The sequence below is a fragment of the Sceloporus undulatus genome, chromosome 4, assembly GCF_019175285.1.
Source record: "Sceloporus undulatus isolate JIND9_A2432 ecotype Alabama chromosome 4, SceUnd_v1.1, whole genome shotgun sequence".
In the NCBI taxonomy this organism is placed as follows: Eukaryota; Metazoa; Chordata; class Lepidosauria; order Squamata; family Phrynosomatidae; genus Sceloporus; species Sceloporus undulatus.
In genome coordinates, this window is record NC_056525.1 from 40647271 (window position 1) to 40673869 (window position 26599).

The 26599-nt window shown below is 43.0% G+C and overlaps 2 protein-coding genes across 4 annotated transcripts in view; both read right to left on the reverse strand.

Moving 5' to 3' along the window:
- Positions 1 to 10713, reverse strand: part of CHMP4B (charged multivesicular body protein 4B) — a 21677-nt gene extending 10964 nt beyond the window's left edge. The window contains exon 1 of the mRNA XM_042465015.1: positions 10280 to 10713. Coding sequence (XP_042320949.1) covers positions 10280 to 10475 — 196 coding nt within the window. The 5' untranslated portion in view covers positions 10476 to 10713. The remainder of the gene's footprint in view (positions 1 to 10279) is intronic.
- A 7167-nt stretch (positions 10714 to 17880) lies between these two features.
- Positions 17881 to 26599, reverse strand: part of ZNF341 (zinc finger protein 341) — a 33008-nt gene continuing 24289 nt past the window's right edge. For all 3 annotated transcript variants that reach the window (XM_042465045.1, XM_042465044.1, XM_042465046.1), the window contains 5 exons: positions 25605 to 25701; positions 25001 to 25133; positions 21398 to 21509; positions 20763 to 20833; positions 17881 to 18842 (listed from right to left, as the gene is read on the reverse strand). In XM_042465045.1, the coding sequence (XP_042320979.1) occupies positions 18319 to 18842; positions 20763 to 20833; positions 21398 to 21509; positions 25001 to 25133; positions 25605 to 25701 (937 nt within the window). In that variant the 3' untranslated portion in view covers positions 17881 to 18318. The remainder of the gene's footprint in view (positions 18843 to 20762; positions 20834 to 21397; positions 21510 to 25000; positions 25134 to 25604; positions 25702 to 26599) is intronic.

Here is a 26599-nt window from a genome sequence, read left to right on the forward strand (position 1 = left end):
TAATGTTGGAATAGCGGTATACAAATAAATATTATTATTATTATTATTATCATTATTATTATTATTATTATTATTATTATTATTATTATTATTATTATTATTATGTTTAATTGCAGTCAATTTACTCTGATATAGGTACTCAAATTTTCATGCAATTAATTTTTTATAACACTCATATCCAAAATAGATACAGCACGATTATTCTCATGCAAAAAATTTCACAATCTTGCCAATAATTTCTGACACTTATGACCAGAATGCCTCTAGAAAACTATTTATCCAGAGGTAAAACATAATATCTAAAACAATAAATCAAATTCTGTCTCTTTTTTTGACAATTTGAACATAATAAGATAGATCCTAATCAGGCTTGTTATGCTACATCTATTACATTGTATGTTATATCTGATAAGGACCTCAATTATTATTTCTCTAAGAGACTTGTAAATTTAGAAATCATAATTGATTCATTTTAGTATCCAGATTTGAATATTGATATGACTTGAATCAGAACAAAGCATAACAGAGTCATTTAAAAACTGTATGTAACTATGTAAATCTTGAAAGACTGAGGCCATGAGCAGTCAGGCCAAGATAGCACAGGCTGAGTCTGGGTGCTCACTGAGGTGGGTCCCCAGGCCACCGTAGGGAAGGGCAGGTATTTACACACCTATCCTTGGGGCAGCATGGGGACCCGCCATCACCATGCACTCATTACCTTTCTGCAACATTACTCTTACTGAGAAGTCACTGTATCAGGTGCAGAACCAGTGCACATGGCTACATCTATGTGGCCAGGTGCTCCATTTCCACATCAGATATAGCAATGGGGGACTTCACAGTAGAAGCAGTATCGCAGAAAGGTAAGGAACATGGGGGCTGTTTGAACAGCCAGAGTTTTCCGCAGTTTCCAGGACTTCCAGGGCTGAATTCAACAGATCCGCAGCCATTTTGCCATGAACGGGCCCAATCCTATCCCCAAGGTTTTGGCCTGCATCATCCAAACAGGACAGTGCAAGGCAGAGGGAACGTGGGCCTTCTGACCCGTGTGGACAGCACCTGAGATAAGTCAAGACACCCATTTTGCAAAAGGGAGCCTGGTTTTCTGTGTCCGCTTTGCTTGGTAAGAGCTTAAAATTTCAAAATGGTCACTGGGAGGAGGAGGAGCTAGAAGCCCATTTTACAGAAACTGCTGGTAGAGGAATTCTAGGACATACCTTGCAAAAGGGAGCCTGGTTTTCTGAGTCCACTTTGCTTGGTAGGAGCTTAAAATTTCAAAGTGGGAGCCATTTCTTTTGGTCACTGGGAGGAGGAGGAGCTAGAAGTCCATTCTATAGAAACTGCTGGTACAGGCACGAGCCTAACTGCACACGAAGTTTTTCTTTTCACATTCAATTTTTCTTTTATTCATTTTTATTTTTTATAGGCAAGGAGGGTTTGAAGTACAGAGGAGAAGATCACCTGGGCACAGTGCTGGAGGACATCTCCTTCATTTTTACACTTTTCTGTTCACTACTCCCTAAAGGGGTTTGTGGGGACTTGCTCAGAGGAAGTGAGTGAGAGACTTGGCTCTGTTGATTGAGCTCACTAACAGAGTTTGGGACAAAGGCCAGGCCCACAGGGTTTCTTTACACTGGTGTTTAACAGGGAAAGCCCACAGTTTTGTTTCCCTGCCTCCTTAAGACTTTTCAGTATGGACACTGAGGGACCTGCTGCAGCCACCTGCAACGCTTGTGGGGATGTTTGTCTTCTTGCCTACAGATGTGGGGAACTTCACCTGCACTAAGTGCAAGTTGGTATCCCTCTTAGAAGAGAAAGTACAGCAGCTGGAGGCCCAGGTAGCTACACTTCAGCATCATAGGGAGCAATAGGTTTTCCTGACCAGAACAGACCAGATGGTCCTGGATGGGAAACACACAGAGAAAATTGCTGGGGAGGAAGAGGTCACTTCACATACAACAGAAGTAGATAGTTGGAGGAATGTTACACACAGAAGAAGGGAAGCCAAGGAACATTCTGTGAGCTTGCAGCTACAGAATAGATTTGACTCTCTCTCTATTATCAAGGATGATGAGGAACAGCAGCAGGGACAGACTTCAGGGACACAGCAGGGGACCGTGAGAGTTCCACCAAAGGGAACAGCCGCTGCTAAGCCTCAGAGGAGGCGTGTGGTGGTCATGGGGGACTCCTTGCTCAATGGCACTGAACCAGTGATTTGTGGGACTGACAAGATGTCTCGGGAGGTGTGTTGTCTCCCTGGGGCAAAGATCCGTGATGTGACAGAGAGGCTGACAAGACTTGTCAAGTCTACTGACCATCACCCCTTTCTTTTGGTTCATGTGGGAAACAATGATACTGCAAGGCACAGCCTTCAGAATATCATAAGGGATTATGAGGTTTTGGGTAGGAAGTTGAAAGAGATGGATGCACAGGTTGTCATCTCCTCTCTTCTCCCAGTCGAAGGGCATGGTCCAGGAAGGGAGAGGAAAATAGCAGAGGTGAATAACTGGCTCCGCAAATGGTGCCGCCACAGGATTCTGTCCTGGGCCCAATGCTATTCAACATTTTTATCAATAACTTGGATGACAGAATTGGGGGTATACTTATCAAATTTGCAGATGACACCAAATTAGGAGGAGTAGCTAATACCCAAGAGGACAGGATCAAACTTCAGAATGACCTTTATAGATTAGAAAGCTGGGCCAAAGCTAACAAAATGAATTTCAACACAGAGAAATGTAAGGTACCACACTTAGGACGGAAAAATGAAATGAACATATACAGGATTGGCAACACCTGGCTGAATGAAACTACTGTGAAAGGGATCTGGGAGTCCAAGTAGACCACAAATTGAACATTAGTGAACAGTGCGATGCGGCAGCTAACAAGGCCAATGCAATTTTAGGCTGCATCAATAGAAGTATAGTGTCTAGATCAAGGGAAGCAATAGTGCCACTCTATTCTGCTCTAGTCAGGCCTCACCTGGAATATTGTGTACAGTTCTGGGCACCACAATTTTAAAAAGATGTTGAGAAACTGGAGCGTTTCCAAAGGAGGGTGACTAAAATGGTGAAGGGTCTTGAAACCATGCCCTATGGGGATCGACTTAGGAAGCTGGGGATGTTTAGCCTGGAGAAGAGAAGATTAAGAGGTAATATGATAGCCCTCATTAAATACTTGAACGATGTCATATTGAGGAGGGAGCAAGCTTGTTTTCTGCTGCTCCAGAGACTAGGACCCGGAGCAATCGATGCAAGCTACAGGAAAAGAGATTCCACCTCAACATTAGGAGGAACCTCCTGACTGTAACAGCTGTTCGACAGTGAAACAAACTCCCTCAGAGTCTCCTTACTTAGAGGTCTTTAAACAGAGGCTAGATGGACATCTGTCGGGGATGCTTTGATTGAGATTTCCTGCATGACAGGGGGTTCAACTAGATGGCCCTTGTGGTCTCTTCCAACTCTATGATTCTATGAAAACAATGTACTGAAATACTGACAATCCCATTCATTTGGGTATAAGACGGATAATCAGAACATATAATTCCAATCTTGGTCCAGCATGAGTGCTACCTGTTTTTGGACTAGTTTAAAATTCTCATATTAGTCTTTAATTTATTTATTTTTTTGACAAGTCTGTGCATGACAGCTGTGCTCCCATATCATTCTACCTTGATGGGCCTATTCCCCATGACACGGTCAAAAGCAGCTGGACTATCAAAAATGAGACCATAGCTCTGGTGATTGCACCAAGGCTTCAGAGCTTCAGAGCCTTCTCTATGGTCCTCCAGTACAACCCTATGGTCAACTTTAACCAGAATTCACACTCGAGGCCCTATGGTCAATGTTTGGCAAATGCTGACCACAGAGTTGCACCGGAGGACCTAGAGATTCCTAGAGAGGTGTTCTCTCAGGTAAAAACATGTTTTTGTTATTTGGCATTTTTCCACTTTCAGGGGGGTCTTGTGCCCCAGCAAATGTGGAAGGACGAGTGTAAAGCTAATAAAATATTTTTATGTAGAAAAAACAGGTATGAATATATTTCACAACCATGTTTTTTTCAAAATACATTTAGAGAACCAGAGTAGTGTAGTGTTTTGAGTGTTATGACAATGACTCTGGAGACCAGGGTTTGAGTCCCAGCTGGGCCATGAAACCCACTTGGGCAAGTCATATACTCTTAGCCTCAGGGGAAAGCAACAGCAGACCTCCTCTGAACAAATCTTGCCAAGAAAACCCCATGACAGGTTCGCCTCAGGGTCGCCATAAGTCGGTAACAACTTGAAGTCAGAAACAACAACAGAAAGATTTTGCAAGTGCACTGTAGTCTTTGACATTTTTAAACTGAATCCATTTTTGCCAAGCAATGGGAATACACAGAATAAATGAAGATTAAAAAAGAAATAAATTAACACTATATTGCTAACAAACACACAGCTGTAGTTTTTAATTTGGGAGCTGAAGAGGACAATCAAGTTGTTATTGGCACAGATATTGTTTATTACAGCACAGTCACTGCATATAAATAATAAATACAATTCTGCTGTAGTCAACTGAGTTAACTATTCTAACTGCACACTAAATGTGGGGACATTTTTTGTCCTTTGTATTCTATGTCTTTTGTTTTAAAAGTTTTATGCTTTTTGATAAGCTCATTTTATCATGGCCTTTGGCTAGTACAATAACCGTTAACTTGACTTGAGTACAGTATAATCTTGCACCTCCTGATATGTAGTTGCATCTAATTTCTGAGGAGTATTTAAATAAAGCTTCACTCTCCTTTAGTGTTAAGTGGAAACATGCAAGTCCAAGGTACAGTTAATGGAAAGATTGTTCACAAAAACAGAAACAAAAAACTTATAGGCATTTTCTCCAAACCCAAATAAAATGCCAATTACCTAGGCTACCAGGGTCTCACTCATACAGTAATTTGGCTAAGAAGGAAAATATCAAGATTTCACTTGCTGTTTGCCCTTATCCAAGTATCTGTACAAGTGAGCAAGACCCAGACTCTCCATACTTATCAGAGGACAGAAGAGTGACTAATATGCAGGAAGCACTGGCAACACAAACAAACAGGATCTTCTTCTGTTTCTATCTTTTCCAGAGGTTCCTGCAAGTCAAGAAGGAAATGAAAATGGTGGGCAACTGCATTCTCACTCTGTGCTTTACTTCTCAGTCACCAGCCCTGCTTCCTTAGTAAAAGAGATGCCTGTAGTGGCTACTACTACCCACCACTATCTTATAAATCTATAGGAGAGCCCATTGAGAAGGCAGGCAGCACAATGCCTAGGATATCCTCAAATCTGGCACTACCCCTGCAAATGGGGGTGATGCTGAATTCAAAGTGCTGATTAAAGTGTTTCAAACTAGCCGTATTGTCCCAGTCTCATTTAGCACCTACACGCTAGCAGTGCATGCAGCACTGGCATGTAATCATACACAATAAGAAGCTTAAAATATTATTATCTGCTATGTGGAGCATAACCTTAGAGACTGGATTAAAAAAGATTGGATCAATCTTTATTGTCATATAATGGCCAACTATATTCAAGCATTAACTTTATTAGGGAAAAATACTGTAAGTATCCATCCTTTTAATGATTTTTATTAACTTATTTTACAACTGCTTACTGCAAAACAAGTTTTTTTTAAAAAAAATAAACTGTAAACAACTGAGCACTACAGTTAGACCCGTTCAAGTCACCATATTCCCCATCACCATGTATAGGTGTGAGGGGTAGACAGTTAAGAAAGCCAATAGGAAGAAAATCAGCTCATTTGAGATGTGGTGCTGGAGAAGAGTACTGAGGATACCATGGACAGCCAAATATACAAACAAATGGGTTCTGGAACAGATGAAGCCAGAACTCTTCCTGGAAGTCAAGATGATAAAACTGAGGCTGAATACTTTGGTCACATCATGAGAAAGCATGACTCACTAGAAAAGCCAATAATGCTAGGGAAAGTGGCAGAAAGAGAGGAGGACCACATGCCAGACAGACAGACGCAATCAGAAAGATAACGCACATGAATGTGTGGGACCTGAGCAGAGCAATTGAGGACAGGGGTTTCTGGAGATGTCTCATCCACAGGGTCACCCTGAGTTGGGGCCAACCCAAATACAGCTAACAACAACAATGAATTATTATAGCTTTAACCATTTAGGCGAGGTTTCTATAAAGACCAAAGTTTTACAGAACAATTATTGGTTTTTATCTGGAACACTTGGATCAGACTACAGTTAAATATTTCTCCAATGAAATTAAAAGGAAAAAGAAAAAGAAGTAATGAAAACTAAAGTCAAATTTAAAGACAGTTTAGCTAAGTAAGCTACAGAGCAATTCTTCAAGAACCTTCAGCATAATGGAAGATTTAACGATTTTTGACCACAGTGAAATAATAGGTGGTCACCAGTGTGCCAACCCAAAGGGATGCTATTTTGGGGAAGATATAGCAGCATGCTGAGCTAGACAGATGGCATTACACTTTTACAACCTTTCTGTAAAATGGATATGTAAAACAATATGAATCTAAGTCCATTTAACTATGAAACCTGAAAACATTGAAAGTCATTGAAAGACTCATTAATAAGGCCACAATGCATTTTTCTGAATAGGATAATAAAACGTCATTTTGAAAGTAGACTTAAGACATGCTGCGGTCTCTTACCATATATATGCAACTATAAGTCAACCTCATGTATAAGTCAAGGGCAGGTTTGCGGGCCAAAATTATGGATTTTGATATGACCCATGGATAAGTTGAGGATGAAATTTAGGGGCATATAACAAAGGATTTAAAGGATGAAGCAAAGGAAAACAATGTCAAAGAAGTTACAAAATTTCAGCAGACATAACTCTTTGTGCTCACTCTTAAGGCTGGATGGATGAGAGAGTGAGGGGCTCAATGCTTCCAGGACAGATTATACTCTTGCTTTTCACCAGATTATGGTTCCTTCTTTTAAATAAGAGTTAAGATGCAGTACTAAAATTGACCCATAGGTAAGTCAACTCAGGTTTTTGGGGTTAATTCTTTGACCTAAATTTCTAGACTTATACATGTGTATATACAGGCTCCATCTGCAGTATGTGGATTATTGTGTGTGTGTTTCCAACGTATGGAGATGTATGATGACCCTAAAGTGAACCTATAATGGTGTTTTCTTGCCAAGATTTGTTCAGAGAGGTTTGCCTTTGCCTTCCTTTGAGTCTGAGAAAGTGTGACTTGCCCAAGCTCACCAAGCAATTCTCGTGACTGAATAGGAATTAGAAACCTGGTCTCCATAATCATAGTCCAGGGCTCAAACCACTAGATCAGGGGTAGGCAACCTGCGGCCCGCGGGCCGAATGCGGCCCAGCGAGGCCTTGGGACCGGCCCCAGTCTGGTCCTGGCGTCAATTGCCGCCGGGGCCTTTGGCGTCTCGCGTGAGGAGCATGGTGGGGCAATTGTCTATAGAAGCCTCAGAAACATGCATTTATCTTAACATTTTTTAAAAAATCAGCAATTTTTTTCACATGCCCTCCATTTTTTATTTTAAAAGTGCCCTCCATTTGAAAATGTTGTCCTACATTTGTCCCGGTTTATTTATTTATTTAATTTTTAAAAAATTATTTACTTATTTATTTTTTGGCTCCGGCCCCCCAGTTGTCTGAGGGACAGCAACCCGGCCCCCGGCTCAAAAGGGTTGCCTACCCCTGCACTAGATCATCCTGGCTCTCTGGGGATATGCAATCAACTTTGCTAATTTGTATAAGGATTGCAGCAAATTCATTTCTGAAAATTGCTTTATTACTATTTACATTATGTTGCTATATAATCATTTTTTGAACAAATTGCTGATGTCTTTATGTTTTCTTTTTGGAGGATGAATTAAGGTCGTGGATGGTTTTGTGGGCTTGCCATGCTGTTCTTTGAAAATACTTTGAACAGGAAAATAGCATGTCTGTGGGAAAGACATTCCATTCCTTCGCCATCACCAAGGAGGAAGGTGGGAAAGAGGATAGAGCCGCTCTCTATCACAAGTGGAAATATGAGCTTCTGATGACCAACTTGGGCTGTATATTTGTAGGCTTCTGTAACAGTGCAGCCTGAGCTACTGAACTGGGTTGATTTCAGTCAAAAATGTGCTATGAATGACTACACCACACCAGATGTCAGTAATTCCTGTTTCATAATAAAATGATATACTATTTCAAAGCCAGAACACCAATCTAGTTTCTTACTTGTCTAGAAAAAGGAAACATTTTTCCAAATTAAAAAAAAAAACTTAATTATTCTAAGTAGTCTGGTGGCAAATCAAATAAGCCTATGGCTTTCTCTTTAGGGCATTTTCCTCTGGTCACTGTTATATCAAGTTGACTTTGCAAAAAAAAAAGGGGGGGGAAAGAAAATAAACAAACTATTTATACAGAATTTCTCCATGATGTGAAAATAAACAGTTTTAGCATTGTTGGAGAGACCTTGTTTTGTTTTGATATGAATGTGCACAGTACACCAATTATCAGTCACAAAACATTACGCAGATCATATCTATCAACAAACAACAGCCTCATCCAACATAAATGGAAAACGCACAGCAGTTTCATGAATGAGATCTTGTTTATCATCTCCTCCATGTGCCTGAAGCTCAACGAAGAAATGAGCCATAATAACCCTTACCTCACCAGAGTTCAAGCGCAATATTAAATTATAGGTCATTCTATACAGTGTGGTCTCTGTCTTGGCCTTGAATAATTTCAGTCCCAGGACACAACCCAAAACTCAGCAAACACTTAGAAAATGAGTTTTTAGGAGGGAACCCATAGTTACCATTTTTTACACCTCACTTCAATCATTGTCCTCAATGCTATGGCAAAAGTTAAGTGGAGCAGGGTGAAAGACTATACAGTAAACTACTAGAGCAAAGTCTTGAAATATAGGTCCAAATAACAAAAATAGAGACATTACTAATATATACCTAAAAAAAAACAGGACGCCTGAAAGATGTACATCCAACCTCTGTTTAAAGACCTTCAAAGGAGAGGAAGTATGAAGTGTGAGCTACTCTAGGCAATAGTCCACCTCAAAAATAATACAGTATTTGCTGTTGTGGTTGTTGTTTGCCTTCAAGTCATTTCCAACTTACAGTGACTCTAAGGTGAGCCTATCATGGGGTTTTCTAAGCAAGTTTCTCCAGATGGGGTTTTCCAGTGCCATCCTCTGAGGCTGACAGAGTGGCAAACCCAGAGTCACCCAGTGGCTTTCCATGGCAGAGCTGGGACTGGCCTCCAGAGTCACAGTCCAACCCTCAAACCACTAAATCACAATGGAGCTCTCAATAATGCTTAAATCCTCAAACGCTAGTTTATGTCACTATACCAATAAACTTGTAGCTATCCAGTGACATACACAAAACAGCCCCCAAATGTCTGCATTGTTGTGGTGAAAACCTTCATGATACTCAAAGCAGTGCACTTTTACTTATCTCTTGCAACCAGCCTTTCTGAGGAGGACACTTCAGTCACAGTTTTCAGGCACAGAATGAAAGCTTCCCTTCTCTGTCAAACCTTTAGACTGAAGCGCTTGAGTACTTTGTGCCTGACTTCTGTACCATTCTATTGACAGCTGTAGCTTCCTTCACTGTCTTGCAGTCTCTGTGGGTGATAATGCCCTTACCTTAACTGCTTTAAGCAGCTGTGTGTGTGTGTTATGACTGCAATGCTATGCACATTTATTAAGGATTATGCCTTGTAGGTTCACTGGGACTTAAACCTATGTAACCTATGTACTGCTAGCTGTCAGACTGTATGCTAGTTAACTAAATCAATGCTTTCTAAGCTATCTGATGTGAGGGGGTGAATATTCATAGAGTCATGGAGTTGGAAGAGACCTCAAGGGCCATCCAGTCCAAGCCCATTCTGCCATGCATCCCCTGTGACAGATGGCCATCCAGCCTCTGCATAAAGACCTCCAAGGAAGGAGACTCCATTACACTCTCAGGAAGTTCCTCCTGGTGGCTTTTCCTGCATCCTGTTCTCTGGAGCAGAGAAAACAAGCTTCCTCCCTCCTCGATGGGACACTTTGACACATCTGCGCCTAAGGAGGCGAAGGGCACCAGGGGAGGCTTAAATTGGTGTCAAACCGCATTATTTCTACAGTGTAAACGCACCCACAGCCCATCTCCAGCCATTTAGCATCCCATTGCTGTTTGTGGGAAGGCAGGAAAAGGCACCCAGGAAGGGAAGGGGGGAGTTAAAGCGCCCTGAACCCGCATGCTCTCCCCAGGGGCGGGCGCTCACCGCGCTTGTTCTTGGTGCCGTGCTTCCGGGCGGCGGCCAGCTCCTGCTCGATCTTCTTCTCCAGGAACTCCTGCTTCTTGCTCAGCATCTCCTCGGTGTCCCGAAGCCGCTGGATGGCCTCCTGCGGAGAGGGGCCCTTCCCGCCGCCCTTCCCTCCGCCGCCCGTCCCGAACAGCTTCCCCAGGAGCCCCGACATGGCCGCGCCTGGCTCCGACGACCCCAAGACCCGAAGGGAGGAAAGCGGGGCGGCGGCGGCGGCGGCGGCCGTCGAGGCTCTGAAGCGGCAACGCCAGCCCCGGACTTCCCCTCCTTCCTTCCTTCCTTCCCCTCAGTCAGCAAGCTCCGGCAGGGTCTCTCCTGCGCAGGCCCGAGAGGCGACCCCCGACTGACACCCGGCTGGCCGAATCACGGCCCGGAGGAGCACCGCCCCCAGCCTCTTACGTCACCCGGCGCCACGGCGACACTGGAACCCCGCCCCCCTCACCTCACGAGGGAGGGAGGGAGGGAGAGAGAGCTCTAAATAGGGCGCAAAGGGTATCGGGAGTTGTAGTTCTTTTGGAGTTATAAAGTGATTTTCCTCCACCTCAGTTTTTCTCAGGAAACATATTCAGGCAGGCCCGAGAGAGACTTGTAAATAGAGCGCAAAGGTCGCTGGAAGTTGTAGGGCTTTTTGGTTATAAAGTAGTTCTCCCCTCAGTTTTTCTGAGAGGGAAAAAAAACCCTGAAAACAGGGCGCAAAGGTTGCTGGGAGTTGTAGTTTTTTGTTATAAAGTGGTCCTCCCCTCAGCTTTTCTCAGAGAGACATAGAGAGCAAAACGGTAAACAGATCGCAAAGGTTGCTGGGAATTGTAGTTTTTTTGTTATAAAGTGTTCACCTTCTTCCTCTCAGCTTTTTTTCAAGAAACCTATTCAGGCAGGGCCCAGAGAAAGAGAGATGTAAATAGAGCGCAAAGATTGCTTGGAGATGTCATTAAAATGTTCCTCCCCTCAACTTCTCTCAGGAAACGTAGGGTTGAGAGGTAGAGCTGTAAATAGAGCGCGAAGGCTGTCGGGAGTTGTAGTTAGTAGCTCATTTATTTCATTTGTATGCCGCCTTTCTCCAGAAGGAACTCCAGGCGGTTCATGGGGGGGGATATTTTTTTAATGCAATAAAATTTAAAACAAGTCTAAAAATCCTATAAAAACAGTCAAAATCCTAGAATTACATTAAAATACACAAAAGTTCAAAGACATAGCCAGAATAAAGCTAGAAAAAGATTCAAGCCACCTGTCTTGACTTATGGCAACCCAAGTAATCTCAAAGAGTTTTCCAAGGCAAGGAATATTGAGGGGTCGGTTTCCCATCCAACTAGGGCCAACCCTGCTTATTTTCCAAGATCAGGCAGGATCTACTGCCTTCAGGGTACCTAACCTATAATCATGAATGAAAACAGTGCTTAAAAGAGAACATGTAAAAGGAAATGTTCTATATTTCTTCCAGAAATAACCTGGCTTTCCAAACATCCCACCTGCGCCTCCAAAGCATCAACTGCAATGCAGCCAGACAAGCGGTAGAGAGAGGCCACATAATTATACTGTACTGTCAAGTGTTACAGAAAAGGTTAAGAGAATATATTCAGCAACTTTTTGTTTATTCTGGTGTTTTTGAACACACATACCAGAAATAAACTAGGCCTTCAATGCAAGACACATTTGCAAACTCATTGAGCTATTGGACTGACATCACAGTAAAACTACTAAGGATTATTCTGCACATTTTCAAGAGTCTGTATTATTGGGAATGGGATCATCTATCATTCATTTTCCGTTTTTCATCACATGAAACACATATATTCTATTTTGCTGACCACGGCAGGGATGTAATAAGATTTGGACCGGTATCTAGAAACTGAATAATCTTTTTTAGTGACTAAGGGACTGAACAGACAAACCAAAATAATGCTTCTTCGGAAGATGCCAGCCACAGACGCTGGGGAAACGTCAGGAATAAACTCTTCTAGAACATGGCCACAGAGCCCGAAAAACCCACAAGCAACTTCTTTGGGTCACTTTGGAAGTATGCTGTTTAAAGGCTGCGTGCGTCTTAAGAGGTCGGAAGCCACTCCAAAGCCAAGCTTCAGTCCTAAAGACTGGAGTGCAGCTTTGGCGCAGCTTCTGGCCTCTTAAGATGTGTGTGTCATTTGAACAGCATACCTCCAAAGTGACCTGAAGCAGCTTTATTTTGGCCTGTTTGCTCGGGCCCTGAATTAAATTACTTGAAGCTAATGTAAAATTTTAAAGGAACCCTACACAGATTGAAAGTAACAGGAGACTTCTGATGAAGTCGTTTTCAGAGACGAAATGGCTTTTGTTTTCAAGCTAATCCGAACCAAATATATTTTAAAAATCATCCACTGGGAAATAACTTTGCAATTTGTAGTTTGATATGAGACTTCTGCCTCATTGCAAAAAGGCATGCTTTTAAAAGCTAATTTTAATCTACTGTATATACTAATGTATAAGTCTAGAAATTTTAGTTTAAAAAATTGACCCCAAAAACCTGGGATGACTTATCCACGGGTCAATTTCAGTACTGTACTTTTACTCCTATCAAAAAAAGAACCATCCCCTTGTGAAAGGTGAGAGCTTAATCCCTTCTCAAAGCACCTAAAAGAAGTGCCACCCCCCTCTGCTATCTCATCCATCCAGTCATTAGGGTATCGAAAACTTGTAAGTTCTTTAGCATCATTTTCCTTTGCTTCATCCTTTACCTCCTTTGTTACATGCTGCTAAGTTTTACCATTGACCTATCCATGGGTCATATCAAAATCCATAATTTGCCCCCAAAACCTGCCATCAACTTATACACGAGGTCAACTTACAGTCGAGTATATATGGTATACATTTTCGTTCGTGATATGCGAAAAATCCTGCAATACAGCTAGATTTTAATGCTGCGCATATTATCTCATGTAACTTCTTTACCTGTGCAGTCATTGTTTAAATAAAAATGGGAGGTAGGAAAGTTTATCTATGAACACGTCTACTAAATGGCTTTCTCTCAATTTCTTCTCTGTAAAACAGACAATCCAGTTTTCAGGGACTGCAGGAACAACGAGGTCTTCGAAGCTAATTAAAATACAAATTTCTTCCTTCAGAAACACCCAAGATATTCTGAGAGTTCATCATCAGAACCATTATGGTACAGATCTGAGCAGTTTTGGATGCAGAATGCAATTCAATGCGCCTGCAGTCCTACAACAGACTAACCTGAAACTTGGGTCCAAAACACACTGTAGAAATCATCCAGTTTGAGACCGCTTTAACTGCCCTGACTCAATGCTAGGGAATTCTGGGAACTGTAGTTTTGTGAGACATTTAGCTTTCTCTATCAGAGTTCTGGTGCCACAATAAACTACAATTCCCATGATTCCATAGCACTGAGCCAGTTAAAGCTGTCTCAAAGTGGCTTATTTCTGAAGTGTGTTTTGGACCTTAGTCCCACTTAATTAACTTGTATCCAAGTATGAACAGGATTATATTATAAATGGTCTTGGACAAGTTGATTTCTCACACAAAATAGTAAGACAAATGCCACTTTGGAGTTCCTTAGAGGACAGATACGATGTCAACATAATAAAGATAAGCAGAAGAATGCTACTTTAAAAAAAATTAAAATGCCAAGAGACTCAAGACTCAAGGATTCATAAAGCTTTAGTGTAACATAATGCATCAGTTTTTCTGAAGCTTATGGTCACAAACATTTAGGAACAGTTAAAAATGGATAGCCAGACAACTCTGGCATGTATTGTGAATGTAACGTAAAATACAAGTGCTTCATCAACAGCCAACATAATAATCATATTAATCTGGATTGAGTTGTCATTCATTATTTCTTAGTGCATGCGCTTGGCCCTTAATACATCCATAGCAGCTACTTGTTCAGCTCTAGAGAATTACTCCAGAACATTTGAGGAGGTCACTGCATAGTGCCAGTCTAGTAGCAACTCTTGTTTCAGTAAACAAGTGATTTCAAGCAGTAGCAGAGCAGTCCACAGTAGCTCCACGTCCTGTCAAGTGGAATGTTAATTTGAGCCCATTTGTAAAGAACTGGAGAACTCCCATTGTAACTTAATTGTACACTCGGTCCACCGCAACTGTGGGCCTGTCATTGGCGGATTGGAACATCTGCAGATGACCCCATCCTATTTTCCGAAATGCAGTGCATGCACATGGTTGCGCCAGCATGACCACGCGGATGGTGCACCACCATTAAGATAGTGTCTAGATCAAGGGAAGTAATAGCGCCACTCTGTTCCGCTCTGGTCAGGCCCCACCTGGAATATTGTGTCCAGTTCTGGGCACCACAATTTAAAAAGGATGTTGAGAAACTGGAGCGTGTCCAAAGTAGGGTGACCAAAATGGTGAAGGATCTGGAAACCATGTCCTATGAGGAACGACTTAGGGAGCTGGGGCTGTTTAGCCTGGAGAAGAGAAGGTTAAGAAGTGATATGATCAGTCCTGTTTAAATACGTGAAGGGATGTCATATTGAGGGAGCTAGCTTGTTTTCTGCTGCTCCAGAGACTAGGACCCAGAGCAATGGATGCAAGCTACAGGAAAAGAGATTCCACCTCAACATTAAGAGGAACTTCCTGACAGTAAGGGCTGTTCGACAGTGGAACAAACTCCCTCGGAGTGTAGTGGAGTCTCCTTCCTTGGAGGTCTTTAAACATAGGCTGGATGGCCATCTGTCGGGGATGCTTTGATCTAGATTTCCTGCATGGCAGGGGGTTGGACTGGATGGCCCTTGCGGTCTCTTCCAACTCTATGATTCTATGATCCAACAAGACTTGAGGTCCCACAGTTTTGGCATCATGGGGTGGAGGAGGAACATAACCCCGCAGATATAAAGGGCAAACTATATAGTGGTGCCATGGCTTTACAAAAATGCAGTTAGGAATGTAACTTTTAGTTTAGGTGTTGTTCTTGATAAAGGTTGAGTCTTCCTTATCTGAAATGCTTGGGACCAAAGTGTTTGGGATTTTGATTTTTTTTTTCAATGTTGGAATTTCTGAATATGCATATATGTACATAATGAAGTATCTTGGAGACAGGACCCAGGTCTAAGCACAAAATTATTTTATGTTTCATATGCATCTTATAACACATGCTTAATTATAATTTTATACAATATTTGTAATATGTTTGTACCTGAAACAATGTTTGTGTACACTAAACTATCGGATGAAAAAAGTTTTGGTTTTTGGAGTATTTCAGATTTTTGAATTCCAGATAAGAGAGACTCAAGCTGTATAACAATTTAAGTTTTCTGGATTCCCCCACTGAGGGATTACTAGTTATGTATAATTTAACATTCTCAGTCCCTTGTCAGGATCTAGACTCCTCTTGCCTAGACACATCCTGAATGCTTCCATTTTCAAATAATTTATCAGATACTTTACATTTCATGTAATACTACTACTCGCCATTTGAAAATCCTACAATGTTAACAGGGGAATGCTGAAATTTAGAGTCCATTGGATTCTTACACAACAACTTCTCCTTTTTATACTCATTGGAAAGATAGAGTGTTAGATTCCATCTATGTGAATATTTATGAATGAGGTTCCCAAAGCATTACATAATGAAGTCCTTCCAGTAGGAAGAACTGCTTGAAGTGGAAAGGCAAACCATCCCAATACTGGGCAAAGCAGATTTTAGAATAGAGCCACAAATGGGGTATACTATAACAGTTCTTAAAATAATCCCTCGTCTTGAATAAATAATAAATAATAAAATTTTTATTTATATCCCGCCCTTCCCAAGATCAGGGCGGCTTACAACAAGGTTAAAAACAATGGTGCCATAACAATATAAAAATACAACTACAGGCAGACCATACAGACAATAAAAAACTATCAACAAAAACCAACAGGATTAAAAGCCCCTTAGCCCAACCTCTTGGCCACGGAAGAGGAGGGAGGCCCACAGGATTTTTAGTCGGGGAATGCCTGTTGGAACAGGAAGGTTTTTAAGTCCTTCCTGAATTGGGCCAGGGTAGTAGTCGAGCGGAGCTCAGTGGGCAGCGTATTCCAAAGGGCTGGGGCAGCCGTGGAGAATGTCCTCCGTGTAGTGGAGGCTAACCTAGCCCCAGGCACCTTCAGTAATTGCTGCCCAGATGTTCTGAGGGTGCAAGGCGGAATGTACGGGGAGAGGCGGTCCTTTAGGTATCCTGGGCCCAAGCCATTTAGGGCTTTATAGCTGATCACCAACACCTTATATTGAGCTCGGAAGCGAATGGGCAGCCAATGGAGATCTTTCAAAACCGGTGTTATATGGCTGGTCCTGGGAGCACCAGTGACCAGCCGGGCTGCCATATTCTGCACCATTTGCAGCCTCCGAGTTTGGTATAAGGGTTGCCCCATGTAGAGTACATTGCAGAAATCCAGTCTCGAAGTTACCAGAGTACAACAGTTTCTAGGTCTCTCTGGGCCAGGTATGGGTGCAGCTGGCGAATAAGCCGAAGCTGATAACAGGTGCTCTTGACCGTCGCATTCACCTGAGCAGTCAGGTGAAGCGACGAGTCAAGAAGCACCCCCAAACTGCGGACGGAGTCCTTCACAGGGAGCATGACCCCGTTCAGGACAGGTGGAACCACCGCCATTCCTGGACCAGGAGAACCTATCACTAGTACCTCCGTTTTCTCTGGATTCAGACTGAGTCGGTTTTTCCTCATCCAGCCCATTACTGACTCTAGACAGGCCACGAGAGGAGAGACGCCATCCCCAGTCACTGCATCAGTTGGAGACATAGAGAAAATAATTTGGGTGTCATCAGCGTACTGATAACCCTGCGCCCCATGTCTCCGGATGATCTCTCCCAGCGGTTTCATGTAAATGTTGAATAGCATGGGAGACAGAATGGCTCCTTGAGGGACCCCAGTTTTAAGGGCCCGCTCGTCGGAGCACACGTCTCCCAGCTGCACCATCTGGGACCTCCCGGAGAGGTAGGACCGGAACCACTGGAGCGCAGTGCCCCCGATCCCCACCTCTGCCAGGCGTCCCAGAAGGATACCATGGTCTATGGTATCGAAAGCCGCTGAGATGTCCAAGAGCACCAGCAGGGACACGCTTCCCCTGTCGATGCCCAGACGGAGATCATCGACCAAGGCGACCATGGCCGTCTCAACCCCGTAACCCGCCCAGAAGCCAGTTTGAAATGGGTCCAGATAATCCGTTTCATCCAAGACCGCCTGAAGCTGGATTGCAACTGCCCTCTCAATCACCTTACCCAAAAATGGTAGCAGCGAAACAGGCCGATAATTATTATGAACCAGGGGGTCGAGGGAGGGCTTTTTTAAAATAGGTTTTACAATGGCCAATTTCAATTGAGATGGAAATAGCCCATCCCTCAGAGATGTATTAACTATCCAGCGTAACAATAATGTTACCTCCGGTCCCCCCTGGGCCGCTAACCACGAGGGACAGGGATCAAGAGAGCAGGTTGTTTTCCGAACACTTCCGAGGATCTTGTCCACATCCTCGGTACTCACCAACTCAAACTGATCCAGTTTAACATAGTCCACGGAGGCTCTGGATACTTCTACCCTAGGTTCTGCTAAAATGTCGGCGTTCAGATCTTCGCTTATACGAGAGGTTTTATCCGCAAAAAAGTCGTTAAACAAGTCACAGCAGGCCTTAGAAGGTTCAAGGATCTGGTTCAGGGCGGGAGGGAGCTGAGTTGAAGAAATTTGCAGCATACTTCAATTAACAGGATTGTGTTTCTCATTGGGTTCAGGAGAGAACATGAACCTCATTTACCACTGACCACCAACACAAAGCATATAACTGTATTTTCATTACCTCTGCTGATTAGTAACAGTCCCTTTCGAATATGTTATCTAGAAAATGGAATTATTTTCTTTCCCCAATGCATTTTCTCATCTCAGCAGCCCAATAGTTATGAACACACACCTCTTCCTGACTGTAGGACATTTCTATCAAAGACAATAGGAATGTTCTTCCCACTAAGTGGATTCACAGATCACAGTATTATTCAGTCAGTCAGTAGCCTGAATGTAAACAGGGACAGCCAGCATGGTACATGGGCTCTCTGAACCAGGCTGCAACTCAGTGAGAGCAAGATTGGATTGGATGCCACTGCGCAGGGTAGGGTTACCATGGTCTGAATCTGATGATGACACTGCTGCTGGCCTGCCAACCACAATGGACAGGACTGTATCAGACTCTGGAAACTGTTCTTTATTGGAAACACTTTTTTGAGGGTTCTCTCCACCTGTATTGTCTTTCAGTTCAGCCAAGGCCAACTGAGTTGAAAGAGGAAGTCCCATTTTTCGCCCACGAGTCCCCCACTTCTTCTGGGACTTTCTGATTGGCAGCTCTTTGTCCTTGGATGAGCTCAGCCTGCACTTGTGGTCTTTCATGTATTTCTGTCGCGTAAAGCCTTTGCTACAAGTAGGACAACGGTACTTGTAGTTGCCTGTGTGAGCACGTTGATGTTCCACCATGTGAGCTCGACGGCTAAAGGCCTTATGGCAGTATTGGCACTTGTGGATCTTCATCCCTAAACAAATGAGAACACAAACAGCTGAATTACAGTTGGTCCTTCTTATACACGGATTTTTTATACACGGATTCAAGCATACACAGTTTGAAAATGTTTAAAAAAAAGTATAAATTTCAAATCTCAAACCTTGATTTTCCATTTTTTATAAGGAACACCATTTTGCTACGTCATTATATTTAACAGGACTTGAGCATCCATGGATTTTGTTATACATGGGGGATCTTGGAACCAAACCCCAGCATATAACAAGGGTCTACTGTACTTGTGTACTAATGTTTTGACTAGAGCAGGAGTTGACAAAGTGCATCCCTTCAGATACTGTTGAACTGCAACTCTCAGAATTCTTTATCATTGGCTATGGTGGCTTGAGCTGCAGTTCAGCAACATAACACATTGCCCACCCTGGGCTAGAGCCACCTTGTGACTTTGTGACCAAGATGCAATGTGAACCTGGGACTTAACTGGACTGTAGAATCTGAAGGGACCCCAAGAATCATCTAATACAACTCTCTGCCAGTGTAAGAATCCAGTAAAAGCATCCCTGGCAAAAGACTACCCATCCTCTGCACAGTTTGCATTCTTAGCTACTATATTACATCAGCTCTATCTAACAAACATAAATATCAAACCAATCTGTCTCCCAAACCAGACCACAGTATATGACACATAGAGTTTTGCATGAAACACCATATGAAGTCTATCATTCTGAATACCGTATATACTCGACTATAAGTCGAAAAATGTATGCCCCAAAATGAACTCCAAAATCCTGGATAGACTTATGGAAGGGTCAATGAGTTAATGCTAATAAATTTTGTGAAAGAAGAAGTGCCCACCTTCCTCTGTAGCCTTGTAACGGCTCCCTGTTTGAAGCCCCGGCGCCAGCTCTCCTCTCCTCCTCTCTCCCTCTGTGTGTGTGTGTGTGTGTGTGTGTGTGTGTTTCCCAGGCTCTCAGCCTTCCTGCGGAGCCAGACCTAACAAGCTTCTGCTGAGAGAAGGAACACAAAGAAAGTATGCCCAGGCTTGTACCCCGTTTTGCCTGGAAGTCCTGGGGATGAGAAGGAGAGAGAGAGAAAGCTCTGTCCTCTATTTCTGAAAGCCATGAGTCTTGGGAGTTCTGGGGGTGAGGAGAGAGAAAGAAAGCCCTGTCCTCTCTTTCTGAAAGCCATGAGGCTTGGGAGTTCTGGGGGTGAGAAGCAGAGAGAGAGAAAGGCCTATCCTCCATTTCTGCAAGCTATGAGCCTTGGGAGTCCTGGGGGTGATAAGCAGAGAGACAGTGGGGTCTGTCCTCCTTTTCGCAAGCCATGTGCCTTGGAGATGCTTTTCATAAGGGGAAGAGTGTGTGTGTGTACACACTGAGGTTTGTTTCCCCTTTTCCATGCTGAGACTGATGCTTGGGAGAGATCCAGAGAGTGAGATATAGGGAGGGAATTTGTGCTTTGTTTCCCCCCCCCTTTAGATCTTTTGTAACATCCTCCAGTGTTTGCCCCTCGATTTATCCACGGGTCATATCAAAATCCATGATTTTGGATCCAAAAACTGCCCTCGACTAATGAGGTCAACTTATACACGAGTATATACGGTAATTTCTGGATAGAACCTAAGTGTTGTAGAATAATGGAACAGGCATAATTTATTGAGGGTTTTTGCTATCACTGGCTTCTGTGGATGGTTTCTGAAACAGAAACTTCAATGCAAGGTGGATTATTTATCATAGGTGGGAGACAGAATTCAGTTTAGCTTAATCAAAGCTCAACAGGATGATCCTAAAACCTCACGGCTTGAGCAACATTGATTTGCCCTCTTCACTGCAATTGAAAAACAATAAACTAAAGCTTATTTGGGAAGAATGAAGGGAATTAAGAAATACTGTTTATTTACAGCATAGGAAAAAGCTAAAGCCACAAACTCATTTACCTGAATGGGAGAGAATATGGGCTTTCAACTTGTCCGGCCTGTTGAACTCCTTATTGCAGCCTGTATGATTTCTGCAACAGGAACAAGAAGCAAAATGATGAATAAAATATAGATGGGAGTCTCAAATGTGGTTCTCTGTTTCAGTAGCATGCAGGTACTTTCACTGCAGTTGTATCCTGTAATTTAAATGGTAGAATGATTACAAGGGCCTACTAGGCTCCTCAACATAGCACTGAAAACAGAAATAGAAGCCTGAATAGCAATGCAGATACTATTGCTTTGCCAAAAGAAAGAAGCTCTATGTTGTTTTTCCTTCTGCAAAGCTTTTTTAAAATTGGCTTACTGAAAATGGGACACAAATATAATGCCAGAAAAGAAGCTGGAGATTTTTCCTTAATTGAAGAATTGGAAGAAACCAGAAAACCATCTGATCTAGCTATCCATCTCTAGCACAGCTACTCTCACCCTGCCAATTTATAGCAAACAAAGACAGTAAACCTATATCCCAGCAAAATGCCTTCTCAGCAAATGTCTCAAGAAGACAGGTCCAACAAGTGACAAAAATCCTAGGGCTAGTAAACGTAAGAAGTCTGTTTCTCTGTAAAATCAACTGTTGTTGATTATCTGGTACTTACGAGAAGGGACATTTATACTTCTTGTAAGGCTCATGGATCAGCATGTGCCTTTTGAGTTTATCTTTCCTGTTGAAGGCTGAGTCACACATTGAGCATTTAAAAGGCTTTTCTCCTGCACAGGAAAGAGACATGAACTCACCAAACAGTACAAGCTGGGCTTGGTTTAAAGGCTGAAAATTTTCTGCTGACTGTGTGGAGGCTTCCAGGATTCAAAAACTATCACCCCTTCCAATTTTTTCCAACAGGCAGGAATAAGCCACCAAACATATGGGGACCACACAATGATCATCCCTATTAATTATTAAATATTTCTAGGGTATTCTAGATCAGGTGTTGAAATGACCCATTTAAAAAGTCTTTACAATGAAAGATATTGTAACATGGTTTCCAACAAAGACTAAGAGGCCAGAGCAGGCAGGCAGGAAAAAAGCAGCTCGATCCTGCATTTTCCAAAAGCAGGTGAAAACTCAGCTGTCCGCATGGCCCACTCTCAAGGCAAGCTGAAAATCCACGGGCAGTCCACAAGACAAAATGTCAAGCTGCACTGTGTTATTTTTGTTGCCCCCCCCCCCCGGTATGTGCACCATTGTACAAACACACTGCCTGCGACCTCTACCTCCCATGTCCTGCCCAGATTCCATTCCACTGGATGGTTGCTGCTTTAATTGGCAAGACAATCACACATGCAATGCACTGCCAGTACAGGGCATCAGTACATTGGTGTGCTGAGTGATACATTGGCAAAACACAACCATGGACTCCCCCCGCCCCATGACCCCTTCACCCCGTTGTCCCCTTTTGGGCTGTCTGGTTTGTGTATGTTGTTATTGTATACAGTGGTACCTCGGGATACGAAATACCCAGGTTACGAAATTTTCGGGATACGAAAAAATCCCATAGGGAATCATTGTTCCGGGTTACGAATGTTTTTTCGGGTTACGAAAAAACTTTTGGTGCTGTTTTCGGCTTTTTCGCACGGAATCGCGGCTTTTCCCCATTAGCGCCTATGGCAATTCGGCTTACGAAGGCTTTTCGGGTTACGAAAGCGGCCGCGGAACGAATTAATTTCGTAACCCGAGGCACCACTGTATTTATATTTAAAATGTCCAGATGTGACATTGGTTTGCTAAAGTTTAAATTGGTTGCAGCTGAAGGAAAAGTCTAGGCCTCAGACAAAGTGTTCAAGGACAACGGACAAGACAAAATGTAAACAAGACATGTTTTCTATTTATACTGTGATTGGTTCCTATGTTGCATGGCAACTTGTGGGAAAGAGGTTGGACCTAGGGTTGCCATAAATCAAGACCTCCAAACCGGGAAAAATGTAGAACAAAAGTTTCAAATGTAGGACACTTTTTAAAAAAAAAATGGAGGACATGTTAAAAAATTTGATGATTTTTTTAAAAATGTTAATATAAATGCATGTTTCTTAGGCATGATCAAAATGGAGGACAGATGGCAGAAATGTACTCCTCTTTCTGGCCAAATCACCCCCTCCTCCATTCCAAAACACACAACAGCACATTTGGGCATTTGACATGGCTTTACTTAACATGGCCTCTTGCATATTTCAGAGGCTTATTGCATCATCATCACCACACTATCATTGACAAAACAAGGGAGACTTGTTAGCATTACAAGCACCAAAAACACACAGAAAAGGGACTTGGGAAAAATGCACTTTAAAAAATAAAAAGCATTCCTACTGGAACTGGCCACTCACCTCCTCCTCCCCCTCCTCCCCCTCTTCATCCTCCTCCTCCTCCTTCGCGCCAAAAAAGGGCAAAGGAAATGGCCCCTTCTGGCTGCAGCCTGGCCCAACAGAGGAGGAGCTCCTCCTCCTGAGCCTGGCTGGCCAATGGGGGCAGACTGGGGCTGGGACAGCCCCCCCCCTGCCAGCTCTCACAGGCTCCGGCCTGGAGAAGGGGTGGGCTGTCCAGCCCCAGACTCCGGAGGAGGAGGAAGTTCTCCTCATTAGCTCTGCGGGTGGCTCCTCCTCCTCCTCCCCCCCTTCTGAGGCTCTGCCTCCTTAAAGGGACCAGCTCCCTTTTGAGGCCGGCGTGCGGCCAGGGCCCAGGCAGGCAAGTGGGCCAATCGCGCGCTTCTGCCGGCTGTGCCTGGGCAACTGCTCGGCGCGATTGCAGAGGAGGAGGTGGGTGGCCAGCCAGCCAGCCAGCTGCGCACAGCCCTGCAGGCCAGGGGGATGTACGGAGGGGAGAAGGAGGCTGGAGAAGGGTGGCTGGTGGCCAGAGGGAGCGTGCAGGGGGCGGAGGAGAAGGAGGAGGCAGAGGCCGACGCGGAAGTGGGTGGCCGGCCGGCTGCATGAGCAGCCGCGGCCATAAGGAAGGCGTGTGTGGGGGCAGAGGTGGCTGCAGGCGGGGCAGACCCGCTTTTGGCATGAAACCGGACCGTGACCGTGCCAGCAACCCCAAAAGCGGGTTTGGCACGCCTGCAGCCGGGTTATGGCATCCCTAGCTGGACCACATCGTGGGAATCTTATTCTTGTGAGAGAACAAAGACTGATCTTATGTTCTAGGTTTTTTTTTTCTGTGAGTATGGACTTTAAGAGAAAGATGTGTTGTACAGTTATTAGCTATTAGCTTGTGTATATAGCAACTAAGACAATAAAAGCCCTCATTGAGTGAAGCTTGCTGAAGTTTGTTTCATTAATTAAGCAGCTGTTTAACTAGGCATTATTTCAGCAAGCTGAAGCCTGTGTTGGAGTTTGCTTTGATCCTGAGTTCCAGTTGGTACCAGTTTGGAACCAAGGGCAAGAGACATCACCCAAACAAATTTTTCTAACATATGTTGCATTCACATCCACTGGTATTGTGGCACTTTTACTTTTTGGCTTTGCTGCAGCCCTGTGCTAGCGCCGGACTATTTATATGCAGGTGTAAAGATGTGCATTTTCTGTGTTAAGTCAGAGTACTGGGACTTTTTTTGCTCTGTATTTTAGCTCCAAAACATGGTTTCATTCTACTTTCCACCCGCTTTTGCCTCATGCATCATCTAAATGCCCTGCCTTCATAGCGGCTGGAAATTGCTTTATTTTGCCTGTGTGTTTCACCCCTAGGAGAATGCAACCTTTCATAAACAGGTAGGAAAGGGTGGTTCTAAAAATGCATGAGAGATGAGGCTTGAGGGAGAATCCCAAGAGACAAAAGGAATTTGTATAATGTTTCATGCTTCTAGCTCAACCCACTATTTCCAAATCCTCTATAGAGGTACACTGATTCTTATGAAGCTTTACTCTGGGAAATAATGTGCTTATCCTGTTTTATGCAGGATGCCCACAACCTGACCAGTAAGCTTCAAGCTAATTAATGCTAACAATCACCAAGCTGGTGGCAATTATTATTATTATTATTATTATTATTATTATTATTATTATTATTATTAACCTTTATTTATAAAGCGCTGTAAATTTACACTTACCGATAAAATAAAATAAAATAAAGTAAGAGTAATAAAATTACTCTTACAGATAAGTGAAATCCAGTGTGGGCTACTGACCAATGCAAATGATGGCAACAGCTAAGTCCCTAAATCTAAAACTGAATTAGTTTGACAAGTTGCAAAGACCTTAGCCTTATTACCTACCAGAGTGAATGTGAGCATGTAGTTTGAGGTAGTGTTCTCGGCGGAAGAATTTCTTGCAGATCTGGCATTTGAATTTGCCTCCACCCCCATGTGTAGGGAGGTGCCGCCGCAAGTACCTCTCACAGGGGAACACCTGCAAAAAGGACAGATGACTTTAGAGTAAGGTTATCTGTTATCCTTCATCAAAGAGCATACATTTTTCATCCATAAGAAAACATAGTAAGGCAACTCACATCCAGAATGGAGGGTGATTTAAGAAATTTTAAATGAGTCTTTTAGTTATAACTACATGGTTAGCTCCTGCAGATGCAACATGGAAGGACAAAATGTTCCTAGTTAACTGGAGACAATGTAGTACAGGCTAAATTTCTGTGACACTCTGGATCTGCAGTGTGGATTGCACAGGTCAGCTGGACATTAGCATGAATTCACAAATGTGCTGCTGAAAGGCTGGGAGCATGACTTTATTTTCTTGACCCAAACTCTCTGAGCAGGACACAGTAGGAAAGCCTGGATAAATAAATAAGGTGGACTAAGAGCAATGGATGAAAAAAGCAGCTATACATCCAACAGTCAAGTAACTTCATCAAGCCCACCTACCTACCTTTTGGCAGTGAGGGCAGGGGAAATTGTGTGTTGCTGTCTGTAAATGATGTTCCAGGGCTTCTTGTGTGGAATATTTATTTACACACTTGACACACCTGAAGCAGAAAGGAGAAGAAAAAATGTATGAAATTAGCTCAATTGAAGTATAATGTAAGTCTTTGGTCCAAAACACACTGCAGAAATAATCCAGTTTGATACTCCTTTAACTGTCCTAGCTCAATACTAGAGAATCCTGGAAATTGTAATTTATCATGCCACCACAGCTCTCTGACAGAGATAACTAAATGTCTCACAAACTTACAGTTCTCAGAATTTCCTAGCATTGAGCCAGGACAGTTAAAGCAGTCTCAAACTGGATTATTTCTGCAGTGTGTTTTGGACCTATATGCTCTTTGCCCTTGCATGCAAGGGTGAACAGTTTCCAAAATTTTCTCCATGCTAGGGGAGAAAATGAAAATGTGTGCACAGTTCTCAGGAGGTAATGGCATTCTGCAAAATCTTCCAGGGAACTGTTTTACACAAAATACATATGGATTTTCTACATTCACCAAAAATGTGCATAAAATGTTTTTCTGCATAGGAAACATGATTTTCTGCAAATATAAGGGTTATGCAAAACAAAAAGTGTATTTCTGTATAAATGAAATGCCCCCAAAACTTTGAAAACTGTGTAGAATATTGTTACTGATCTATTCTTCTCAACTGAGGGTGGAGGTTTGCTGAATGTTGGGAAAATAACCAAATCTGGTGGAAAACTAATGCAAGCATTCTTTTCCAATTTCCAGACTGAAATTTTCAGCAAGCTAAGTGCCAAGGTTTTTTTAAATCATCAATTTTTGGAATATTGTCCAAAACAGGGGGGGGGGGGGGGCGCTAAGCATTTTACTCTCAAGAGCCATTATGGTATAGTGGGTTGAACATTGGACTTGAATGTAGGAACACTTGAGTTCAAATCTTTGCTCAGCAGTGAAGCGTACTGAATTACTCCTTCCT